At 30.7% G+C, this 13,430-nt stretch overlaps 1 protein-coding gene and 1 pseudogene across 1 annotated transcript; both read left to right on the top strand.

Moving 5' to 3' along the window:
- The first annotated feature begins 1,173 nt into the window (after positions 1-1,173).
- On the top strand, positions 1,174-2,747 carry LOC122579373 (omega-6 fatty acid desaturase, endoplasmic reticulum-like). The gene has a single exon (XM_043751542.1). It carries the CDS (start codon positions 1,290-1,292, stop codon positions 2,421-2,423), a length of 1,134 nt encoding a protein of 377 aa, XP_043607477.1. The 5' UTR covers positions 1,174-1,289; the 3' UTR covers positions 2,424-2,747.
- Positions 2,748-6,898: 4,151 nt separating this feature from the next.
- LOC122590974 lies at positions 6,899-8,813 on the top strand (annotated as a pseudogene).
- The last annotated feature ends 4,617 nt before the right edge of the window (positions 8,814-13,430 follow it).

The following is a 13,430-nucleotide window of genomic DNA, read 5'->3' as shown; positions in this document are numbered from 1 at the left end:
AGAATTTCAATCTTTTATTTTTCTTAAATCCGAAAATATACGAGAATGTCAAAAAATCGAAAAAGATTATTTTCAATATTCGAAAATATTCTAAACTTTACGAAAATATTTGAAACTTAGTCTAAATACAAAAATATTTAGGATATTTTTTTTCTTTCTAAAATTCTGATACTTCGGATATCCTAAAACTTCGAATATCCGAAATTTGGGGGGGGGGGGTATTCAAGTTTCAACTATCCGATTTTTGGATAACCGAACTTTCTCATAGTGAATTTCAATATCCAAACTTTTCAAATATTATTGGAGATATTCGAATGTCCGAGATTTTCAAAAATCATTACCCGGATCCGAAATTCAGGATATCCGAAGTTCTAATATCCGACTTTTTTTAGATAAAATGAGATCGGATTTTCAGGGGTCGGATACGAATACTTTTGAACACTCTATGTTTGTGTAGGTAAAATGACATTAATACCCCTCACGTGCTACACACGTGACAAACTTAACGGCACTAATTAACAGATTCGTTAGAGAGGGACTGCCATTGCAACTGAAACATGTCTTTAGGGACCACCGTTGCTAAAAAATCAAGAGAGAGACTATCGTTGTAAAAAGCGACAAACCACAAGGAGTGTTTGCATTTAACTCTAACTTTTATAAAATAGTAGAGATAATATTGATATATACAGAGTTTTCAAATGAAATTTACACAAAACAACACTATTGTGCGCATAAACGGGGACCAAGACCTTTCGGTCCCAACAAAGATCCACCCGGCATCCAATTCAAAATATGTCTATATCTATGTCGTCGTTTGTTGAAAATTAATAACTTTGGTTGGTTGTCTAACAACGAAAGTAAGTACTGAGGTATCTAATTAAACATCCAAAAATATTAAATGAAGTATATTAGTTAATATATTAATGTTTTTAGTCGTTGCAAATTTAATAACTTAAGTTGACTTGTCAACAACAAAAAAGTTAAAACAGAGGTAGTTCATCGATCAACTCCAAAAATATATGTGTCTTAATTAGTTTTAAATTAGCAGATAACTTAGGCTGACTAGTCAACAACTAAAAGTTAAAACTGAGGTAGTTCGATGTTGATTGGAAAATTCTCGTTTTCACTATATAAATGAGCCATACACACCCCACACTTGGGACAACACTCAAACTCAAACTATATCTTGCAGCTATATATATACATATAATATATCTAGCTGTTTTGCCTTTAACATCCAATAAAATAAAACTAATCACTCTTCTTTTGCGTTTAAAGACGAAGAGAAAATGGGAGCAGGTGGAAGGATGAAGGATGGCAACAGTAACGATGATGTTTGTAAACGTGTTCCTATCGAAAAGCCACCATTCGAGTTTAGTGATCTAAAGAAAGCGATACCGCCACATTGTTTCAAGCGAGATCTCTTACGCTCGTCTTACTACTTATTTCGTGATTTGATCATAATTTTTGGTTTATACTATTTTGCAGAATATTACATACCTCTTTTGCCTAAACCCCTTGCTTACATAGCATGGCCCATGTACTGGTTCTGTCAAGGAACAATGTTCATGGGCCTATGGACTCTGGCCCATGATTTGGGCCATCATAGCTTTAGCGATTATCAATGGCTTGATGACACAATTGGTTTCCTCATCCATTCCTCGTTCCTCACTCCATACTTTTCTTTCAAATACAGTCACCGTAGGCACCATGCCCACGCGGGTTCAATAGAATACGACGAGGTTTTTATCCCCAAACGAAAGGCGGATTGGTTATATTCTGAATTTCTCAACAATCCGATAGGCAACTTATTCTTCACTTTAGTCAAAGAACTTATCGGTCTTCCTTTGTACCTTCTCGTTAATGTTCATGGAAGGAAATACGATAGGTTGTTTGCAAGTCACTTTAACCCGCTCGGTCCTATTTTCAACGATAGCGAACGCGGTCAAATTTGGCTCTCGATTGGAGGTGTTTTTGTAGTTGCCTATACACTATACCAAGCTGCATTAACCAATGGTACAAACTGGTTAATTTGCATCTATGGCATGCCTTATTTGGTTTTCAACATTCATTTCATGATGGTCACTTTTCTAAATCACACTCATCCTGCCCTTCCTCACTATGATTCAAAATCATGGGACTGGATGAGAAGTGCCTTAGCCACAGTTGATAGAGATTATGGAATCTTAAATGATATCTTCAAAAGTGTCACAAATGCTCATGTGATACATCATTTTGTCACAACTATGCCACATTATCACATGGTAGAAGCCACCAATGCTATCAAGCCAATATTGGGTGAATATTACAAATATGATGATACCCCAATCCTTAAGGCTTTTTGGAGAGAATCCAAGGAATGCATCTATGCCGAACCAGATGAAGGCGCCGAGGATAGCGGGGTATACTGGTACCGGAGGTAGATAGTCGATCCACGGATCGTGACATGATCATGCCTCTTATGATTAACCATCTATATATGCATTTGGGTTGCTGCATATTATTTTCTATATATGAATTTTGTATAATAATTAAGCATATGACTTGTATAATAAGGATGCATGGTCGATCAACATACAAGCAGTTTGTTATAGTTGTATACCCGGATCGACCCGTTCTGGAATTTGTCAAGTCCGGATTTCATCTATCTGTCGACCATGTGTGTGTGTGTGTGCAAAGTCTCTCACTTTCTCCTTTTTTCTTTTTTTGTTTATAAGAATAGAGAACACAACTTTATGTTACCAACATATCATGCTAGCTAAAAGTTACAAAAATATATAATACGAGTATAAGTTATATGTATAATCTGGGTGCATACACGCATCATAATTTTTTTCCCGGATATGGATCGATCAAATATATATCAGAACGGAAGATGTAACATGTTGTTTCAAAATTAATGGGACAACAACATGCATGCATCATAAAATGAGTCATAATATTTTATAATTAATTATCAAAATCAATTGGTATACAATATATATATTATATTATATTATCTATCTATCAATATATTAAAATAGAATCGAAACGATTTTAAAACAAAACGTAAGATGATATTAAAACGTCACGCGTATTATAGTTAATCTCTTTTTCAAAAATAAGTGTATCTTTCAGTCTAAATAATAAATTTTATAGTTACTTTATCTTATTGAAATTCTTAAATCATAGTTACCATATAATTATTATAACCAGAAGATAGTCTTTAGCTTTACATGGATGTCTGGATGTCTTTCTGAAGAATTCGGTTGCATCTTTTATCGATATACGCCGGCATGGTGACAGCCTTATCTCGGATGTATTCAAAAATACAATAATAAAACACCAATTAATTGACCACCTGACATTTAGTGTGTTAAGTACAAAAGTTAGTGTATTATACTTGGTAATAGTTTTAGGAAAATACTAAATAAAGCCTTTATGGTTTCACTTAACGTGCATAAAAAAAAGTTGTACGTTTCATATCAAAAGTCCACCCCTGAATTTTATAATAAGTGTACAACTATTTAATGCATCTTAACGAAAGCCTTATGACTTTGTTTAGCAAAACCCATATAAATCAAGAATATATATATATATATATATATATATATATATATATATATATATATATGCAGTATGTCAATGTGTCTTTTCAGTTTATATTAATAATATAAATCTTATATTTTAGATGCTACAAATAATGAAAATTATTATTTGATTTGTTAGACAAATACATATATAGGTAATATAGAAAAACTCTTCTTTAATTGCAGGATTCTTCTCCATAATTTGTTCATTTTCATAGTCTACATCCATCTTCAAGAGTTTTAGTGGAATGGGTTTTAAATACTCAGCTGGTTGCAAGTTATAAATCTTAAGAGAGATATAAACCATAAAAATGAAAATATCACTGGGATGTAACTCACAAAAAAACTGACGACATCAGAAATGTAACTTGCAACAAAAACATAGTATATATTTTGGATCTATTAGACTAAAAATCTTTAAGAGAAATGTAAACTACGAAATGAAAAAAAAAAAAAAAAAAACAAGGATGAATTCTACAATTAACTTAAAATATGTTTATTCTTTAGTCTAAACCTTGAATTTGATTGATACATTTATGTGTATCCCATAAATCTCGATGCGCAAAGAGTCTCATATCTTTTTAATACAAAAGCATGTAAAAGTTTAAAATTGCTAAGGATTGAAATTCAAAGATACAATGCTCCTTATCTCACTATATTTTGTTGTGGAAAGAGCCCAATATTTTTGAAAAGAAAAAACATGCAAAAGTTTAAAAGATAATGTTTGTTATCCTTTAAAGATTTTATCATGTAATATTGGGGATATAAGGCACGTATACCGTTAAGTAAAAGATACCATGGAATATTGAAATGCATAGAAAAGTTAAAAACTGAGGTAGTTCAGTATCCAGCTTCTCATTTTCACTATAAATGAGCCATAGCTACCCCTACCCCAAGTTAGGTCCCTCATTATAACACCCAATTTATAACTCATTTCTAACATTATTTATCCGTTTTTATCTCTTCTAGACACGCTAAAAACACTCCTTCTTATAACCTCCACTTCTTTCACTCTTCATCAATTATTTTATCATTTACTTATATTTTACAAAAAAAATTAAATGAAATACTTTTTATTAACAAAACATTACATTCATTATAGATAAAACAATAAAGAGAAAATTACAATTTTGTTCCCTTAAGTTGACAAGATTTTCAGTTATTGCCCTTAAGTGAATTAATTACAGAAAAAACCCAAAACTTGGTCAAATTTTTCACTTTTAACTTTGTGACTAAAACCATCTATTAGGTCCGTTAAGTGAATGACAAATTCGTTATTTCACTTTGATCCCTTCTTTTCACACTCAAACACAAACCATATTCGTTAAATTTTGCTGAAAACGAAATGTCCACTGAACTCACGACGACCGGAAATTTGAAAATCATAATCGAAAAATTAAAATCTAGATTTATCTCTTATTAGCTCCTAATCAGAACACGAAACATGTTGCAATGGACTCGGAAATCAATCGCGAATGAACCCTAGCCAAAATAAATCCGATTTAGACTTTGTCAGAAAAACTTTGACTCGCGGAAAAACTTGTTTGAATTGAAAAGAAAGCCAAAACAAAGCAATTTCACTTCAAATCCAACCAAATCTAGCTAAAACCGATCCCGATCCAAGCAATTCCGAATCCAAAAACCCTTATTTCCGATCTCAGATGTGTGTGTGCCAAGTGTGTGTTTGTGTGCTCGGTGTGTTTTTTTCAATTAACATTTTGTTTTTCGGCCATTGTAATTTTCAAATTTTGGGTTTGTGTTTGAGTTTGGAAGAATAAAAAGAAGGGATCATGGTGAATTGACGAATCTGCCCCTCACTTAACGGAGCAAATAGACGGTTGTTAGTCAGAGAGTGAAAAGTGAAAAATTTGACCAACTTCATGGTTTTTTCTGTAATTAATTCACTTAAGTTCAATAACTGAAAATTCTGCCAACTTAAGGGACCAAAAATGTAATTTTCTCAACAATAAAATAGAAACTAAAACATTATAGGGGTTAAACTGAAACATTTTAAAACTTGTAAAATGATTTTATAAATTTATTAATACTTTAGGGGCTAAATTGTAAATAAATTATTTATATATTATAGTTTTCTTTTCTGTGGTCCCGCCTTATCTTCTTCAATGTATCTCCCCTAAAAATATATATACATATAGATAACGTGTGTGTATATATATATATATATGGTAAAGTTATTTTGGTAAACCATTTTTTTTGCGAGAACCTTTGAGAACTTTTCAAATTAAGCCCAACCAATGATTATTTTTTACATGAAAATTGTTTTTTTATTGTATTCTGAATAACTTATGTATAATTTTGAAATTTATAATTGTTTAGAGGCATGTATTATCATCCGTTATACAATTATGTGGAGATTTGGATTCTTGATCACATGTGCACGAATATTGCTATGATTACATGTGATCGACTTGCATACATGTGATCATAGCAATATTCGTGCACATGTGATCAAGAATCTAAATCTCCACATAATTGTATAACGGATGATAATACATGCCTCCAAACAATTATAAACTTCAAAATTACACATAAGTTATTCAGAAAACAATCAAAAAACAGTTTTCATGTAAAGAATAATTATCGGCTGGGCTTGATTTGAAAAGTTCTCAAAGGTTCTCGCAAAAAAAAGGTTCTCAAAATAACTTTTCATTATATATATATATATACATGAATAGAGTTTTCTTATTTTGAGAACCATTTTTTTTTGTAACAAACATGAGAACTTTTAAATTATACATTTTTTTTCCATTCACATGTGAAATGATATAAAAGTATATGTTGTAGAAGAAACTATTTGAAAAAGCCTTCAAATTAGCCTTTTATGAACTTGTGAATAAATTTGTTCACGTTTTTTTGTTCATATGTGACAAACGGCTATATATAAGGTTTCGAAAAAAATTTTCTTCAACAACATATGTTTTTACAATATTTCATATGTGAATGACAAAAAAAACATGTGTTCCAATATAAACTTTAGAAGTTCTCACAGTTCTTACAAAAAAATGGGTTCTCAAAATAAGGGTCCTCTATATGAATATATATGATAAACCATTTTTTTTTTACTTTGCATTGATCTAAAAATGATTTGGGCCTTACAAACACCATTAGTCGCTCGTCTAAGTTTGGAGCAAACCCCTCGGACGCGGGCCTTGGACACGGCAGTGCTACTAGCGTCTTTCTTTTTTGGAGCGTCGGACGCGGGAGGACGCTCCTATAAGGAAAGGCCTTATATGCACAGTCCCGTACACTTGGAACAAAAGTTAAATCTCAAACTCTCTTCTTCTCTCGTGTTTGAAGAAGAAGAGAAAATGGGAGCAGGTGGAAGGATGAACGATGGCAACAGTACCGATGATGTCTGTAAACGCATTCCAATAAAAAAAACCACCATTCGAAATTAGTGATATAAAGAAAGTGATACCGCCACATTGTTTCACACGACCTCTCATTCGCTCATTATGCTACTTATTCCGTGACTTGATCATGGTTTATGGTCTTTACTACATTGCATCAAATTACATACCTCTTTTGTCTAATAAATGTTGGAAATTTTATGTATATAACATAAAATATTCAAGTGAATAGATATGTTAAAATGAAGTTGAAAATGTGTTTAACTAATGTGAGTTTGTCCCACATTGGTAAAAGTATAAAAATTAAGTGTGTTTATAAAAAGGAGTGTTTGAAAAATAATAATTCCTTATAAAGAGCTACACCCCAAGTGGGCAAGGAGGGAGCAGAGAACCCAACGTGGCCGCGCTTGGGACCGAGGTCGTGGGCGATGAGGCGTAATGTGGCGCACTTCGATTACGGCTTCCATGGCTTAGTATGACTCAAGTGGGTTTAGTTGTTATGGTTTAAGCGGGTGCAAACCTGGAACAACACTTGCATCACTTTAGCAAGTGACACATGTTGATTAACCTTCTAAGTTTAACAAATGTTTTCCACTTAAAAATCTGATATACATATATCTCATTTTGGAATATCAGAATAATAACAACAACAACACTTCATCCTAGATCATCAACCAAACTCTTTCTCTTTCACTTCTCTTCTAGCTGTTCTTGAAGGTAAATTCTGGGTTGTCGTTAACTCCGGCAGTAAATCTGCTTTGGCTGTTGTACCTTAGGTTGTCCGAAATCAGTTTTAAGGGACCTTGGTTTAACTATATCCTCAGCCTGTTTTGTCTTCTTCTTTTTGTTTTTGTTTTATCTGATTTCTTGTATTGATTACTTAGTTGTTAAATTAGTAATATTGATTACTTAGTTGTTAAATTAGTAATATTATGTTGTCATTCGAATGTATATCAATAAAATGCTATTTTCTTGAATGGTGTTTTTACAATAAATACCTTGTTAACATAGTATGGCCCATATATTAGTTTTCTAAAGAACCATTTTCATGGGCCTATGGACTCTGGCCCATGATATGGGCCATCATAGCTTTAGTGATTATGAGTGGCTTGATGCATGTCACAATTGGTTTCATCGTCCATTCCTCATTACTTACTCCGTACTTCTCTTTCAAATATAGTCACCGTAGGCACCATGCCCACGCGGGTTCGATAGAATACGACGAGGTTTTCATCCCAAAAAGAAAGGCGGATAAATTGTATTCTGAAATCCTCAACAATCCTCTAGCTAGGCAACTTATTTTTCACTTTAGTTAAAGAACTTATCGGATTTCCTTTGTACCTTCTAGTTAACGTTCATGGTAGGAAATATGATAGGTTGTTTGCAAGTCACTTTAACCCACTTGGTCCTATTTTTAACAATAGCGAACGCAGTCAAGTTTGGCTCTCGATTGGAGGTGTTTTTCTAATTGATTATGCACTTCATCAAGTTGCATTAACTGCTGGGGTAAAATGGTTATTTTGCATCTATGGAGCTCCTTATACGAGTAGTTTTCAACTTTCATTTCATGATGGTCACTTTTTTAAATCATACTCATCCTTCCATTCCTCACTATGATTCAAGATCATGGGATTGGATGAGAAGTGCTTTAGCCACAATCGATAGAGATTACGGAATCTTTAATGGTATTTTTAGAAGTGTAGGTCACAAATGCTCATATGATACATCATTTTGTCACAACTATGCCATATTATCACATGGTAGAAGCCACCAATGCGATCAAGCCAATATTGGGTGAGTATCTACGGAATGCATCTACGCCGAACCAGATGAAGGCGTCGAGGATAGCAGTGTATACTGGTACCGCAAGTAGTTGCAAAACTAGTGATTACTCGATCGATCCACGGTTCGTGACATAATGGCACGTTTGTGAACAACCATCTATATGCATTAGGGTTTTAAAAAAAAAGGTAAATACCTAGGAACCTTTTTAAAGAGATGAAAACTTTATTGGTCATCTAGATGTGGAAATGTGAAATGGCAAGTAAGTTTAGTGTAATGTAATGAAAGATTTAATATAAGAGATGTATTAATTTTAATTTTTAATATTAACAGGTGTGTACGTAGGGATAAAGCAACAAGTTACGGATACAATTAACATTGGACTATAATTAACAAGAGGAGCACCAAATAAACTATACACTAATTAAACACATATACATGTAACATTAAGATTTCTCAAATCATGCATGCCAATTAAGTTAGCTCTAGATTTAATCCACAAAAATCTCAGGTTCTGGATCGACTCCATTCACAACATATATATATTATATAGCTCCTATTCACTGCTTTCTTTTCAAAAAAGTAGCCAATTTCCTGCTAACGAAATGGCCGCGAGAATATCACCATGTAGGAGCTATTACGCTATCTTATTGAACCATGCCAGACAAATTAAAGTAAAGACAAATTAGGCATAATACACAATGGTTGTGCTAGCTTCTGTATTATATAGTTTCCTCCGGTCGATTCGATTATCTTTTATTATACTAAAACACAGTTGCTCTAATAACTTATCGACCAATCACAACTTTCGATTTTTTAAAGTTGACCATTGTTTTCAATTTTAACTTTAATTTACATTTTTTTTTGTTTTCCATCACAAATTTACACTTTTTACCCAATAGTTTTAATATATTAAATAAATAATAATTGTTAATATATATCTAATAAAATAATAGTTAATATTTATCCAATAAAATAAGAACTAATATATACCCAATTGAACAATATTATATATTATAATTTAGCTTCGATTATCGATTACTTTAACCACAAGTTATTTCGTACTCACGAATTATGTATGAGGCATATTCAAATTTCTTTAATGTACAATCTATATAGTTACCATACAACGTACGGGTATTAGGGCTAGTTAATCATAAATCTCGATGTGGAAAGAGCCCCATATTTTTGAAAAATAAAAGACGCCTGTAAAGGTCTAGAAGAGTAGTAATGTCTCATATTTTTCAGATATTTTTATCATGCCATATTATGGGATAAGACAGTTTATCTTTACCTAAAAATACAAAGAATTGAAATTCAAAAATAAAATGCTCCTTGTCACACTATATTTTTGATGTAAAAAGAGCCCAATATTTTTGAAACGAAAAAACATGTACGGAGTAAAAGAATAAAAAATAATCTTTAATATCTTTTAAATATTTTATCATGCAACATTGTCCAAAATAAATTTATACTGATTGTATGAACCGAAAATTTATAACTTCAATTTGAGCTATATAGATTCGTAAAATACTTACACATGTTTGATAAAGAACTACCCAAAAAATTCCCAAAGAGATCCAACATCAGAATATCTCTAATACACGAGCTTATGAATATTGTCTATGTTTGAATTAATTAGGGTGAATCAAGATGAATGAATCATTAATGATGATGATTGGTGAATTGAGGAGACTCATTTATATGATTTTGCCTCTCATCTGGGACAATGAAGAAAAAGGATACAATACTTTTGATCGAATTGTGCATTATAATACCTTTCCAACAATCCTAGACAAATGTGAACATCATACTGAAATCACATATTCTTGAAACAAGACAACATCGACTGCTACCATGTCTTACTCCCAATCTCGATTTCATATGTACGTACACCCAATTACTCATTCATTAAAGGAAAAGAACCCATTATGACTGAAATATTCATTTCATATAGTATCTTTTTAGATCCAAATCTCATATATTCTATCACGTCAAGATTGAATATCACCGTCGTTCAACTGTCTAGGGTTCCATCGAAGGATGTAGTCCCACAACTTCTCTTGCAAGCTTAATCAAAACATTAACGATTATTTTTTAAACGAATGTTGAAATTCCTTTTTGACGCCCTAAAACATATATATTTCTAAGAATTTGTCAAAATAAAATCCATATTCTCTTTTATTTATATTATAGATAAATAAATTAAAAGAACACGTGTCGATTAAGGATTCGTTTCAAGAATATCTCAATCCTGTTTTACTTTATTGGTAGATAATCTTTAAGTGTTGAAATATATATCTTTTAAAAATTAAATATCTACCAATAAACTAAAACATGATTGCAACCTTTTTTGATCAACATGTGGCGTATAAAACGACAAGTGTCTTTTTACTCTTAATCATATTGTTATAATAACCTATCTAACTTATTTTAATTTCGATCACCCATAATTAAACTAGGATATCTATAACTTAAAATTTTTATTATTTTATTAATTAAAAGATATATTAAACGTATATAGTTCAAATTAAATATGGTATCTGTAATGAGTCTTAATTCTTAGGTTCTACGAATCCTTTTTTGTTCCAAAAGATACAATTTTATAACCCAAGTGATTTCTAATAAACCATAAATATAACTTTTATACCGGCAATTAAAAGTTTGAGCTTATTTACATTCAAGAACTCAACTACAATACCTTACGGTAAGGTCGTATAAGTTTTTGTTCTTTCACATTTCATTAATTATTTTCTTTTTTTTTATCCAAGACTTTATATTCCTCCCTATATGTTAAAAATTTATTCAAGTTGGGTTTGTTTTTCTTCTTCAATTCAATTAGTGACACTCTTACAGACAAAATAGTTTTGGTCTTTTTCTTCTCAATCTAACTAAAACCTATAGCTAAATTCTTTTGGAAAAAGATCCAATATTTGATAACGTGATATAGGATGAGTTATTTGTAATTTTTAATAATTTTGTGTAGGGGATATATTAAATATTTCAAAATAATAATTTTCTTCTTCAAGTTTATTTTAATTATATGCTTTCGTGCTTTCTTTTTTTTTTAATTATAATTATAATTTTTGTTACTACTAATTAGACATAATGGTTATTTTTGAAGGCACCCTATCTATTACCGATTTGGTGGTAGAGTATATTACTCTGGAAACAATTGACCATTCTTTTTTTTTCATAAATGAAATATAAATATAAATATGATGAGTCATCCGTGCATCATGCATGGATATTAGTGTTAGTTATAAAATAAATAATAATTAATAATACAGACACATTAGGAGTTTGCTAATTTAACTATGATATAACGTAGATTAAAAAGGAGTTTGACCATATCTAAGATTCTATAATAGTATGGTAAAAATTAAAATTAAAATATTTATCAATCTATCAATATACTAAAACATGATTGATTTATTATTTAATCGACACATGACATATTACTTAAACGACAAATATCCTTTTTAATATACTTAATTAAATCGAATTATAATTCTTATTTAATTTATACTTACCTTATTCCTATTTAATTTCTACTTGCTTTATATAACTATTAAATATATGTGTCAGTGTATAACCGCTTACTATATTAAATCAAGTTAATTGTAATTCCAAATAAAAGTGTGCCGCTTGAAACTTCTTGCAAATTCTCACCGAAAAATAAATCATGATCATGTACTTTTCATATATATTTGGAACAAAAACATATATTAATTATTTAAATCTATTTAAATTTCAATATGTACCTACTGCAAAAAAAAAAAAAAATTTTTTTTATATAACATGGAATTATAATCGATACCATAAACATGAAACTTTTTGTGTTATAATTTTTTCCAATAAATTGAAAATTGTTAATATTTCATCACTTATTAACTCAATGTAAATTTTTTTTCTTTTAAAACGGGATTCTAATCTACTCCTACTCTTAAATTACACGGATATTTGAAATGAAACTTAGAACTTTCGAAAAATCTCTATTAATCCACTCCCACAAATGTGAGAAGTGTGACTCGAACCCGGATGGGTCCCCCAAGGACAAAGACCTTACCAATGGGTCACCAACCTAATTGGCAACCAATGTAAATTAACTTACAGATATATGATAACGTAACAAAAAATATTGTATCTAATTATATGTCATTTACCATTTATTTTTTTATTATTATCAATATTTATGTGAAATCCATTAAAAATTTCTTTATTACTATATACGGAGTATTTGTTTACAAGATATTTTTTTTGTATATTTATCATCTATCGTTTATACATATCCTTCTTCAATTCAATTTTTTCATAATCTTAATTTCTTTTTATTCTTATCCTTCTCGTACTCTTTCTTTTCCTTATTTTCATTAACAAACCTGTATATATACTTTTAAGATGTACAATTTTTCCATCAAATTCGAAATGCTTTTTATGCATTCAATTGTCTATGCATTAAATAGACATATAAAGTTTGTTATAGATAAAATGAAATATAAATATACAAAATTATAGTCGACCGTGCAACACGCACGAGTATTAGTACTAGTAATATAACTAAAAGAGGAGGTTGGGGTACACTTGACACCCCTTATCCTCCTCCTTTAGCCTAATATTCCAACCTTATTAATCCTTTATTTTTTAATATTTATTTAATAAATAATAGCCGACCTTTATTAAAAAAATCTTTATTATTATTATTACT

The sequence above is a fragment of the Erigeron canadensis genome, chromosome 1 (assembly GCF_010389155.1).
Source record: "Erigeron canadensis isolate Cc75 chromosome 1, C_canadensis_v1, whole genome shotgun sequence".
Classification (NCBI taxonomy): domain Eukaryota; kingdom Viridiplantae; phylum Streptophyta; class Magnoliopsida; order Asterales; family Asteraceae; genus Erigeron; species Erigeron canadensis.
Note: the sequence above shows the minus strand (reverse complement) of the source record. Positions and strands in the feature narration are given on the sequence as shown.

What these genes read in the sequence shown, in the direction of transcription:
- LOC122579373 (XM_043751542.1), top strand. Translation starts at nt 1,290, where the DNA reads ATGGGAGCAGGTGGAAGGATGAAGGATGGCAACAGTAACGATGATGTT.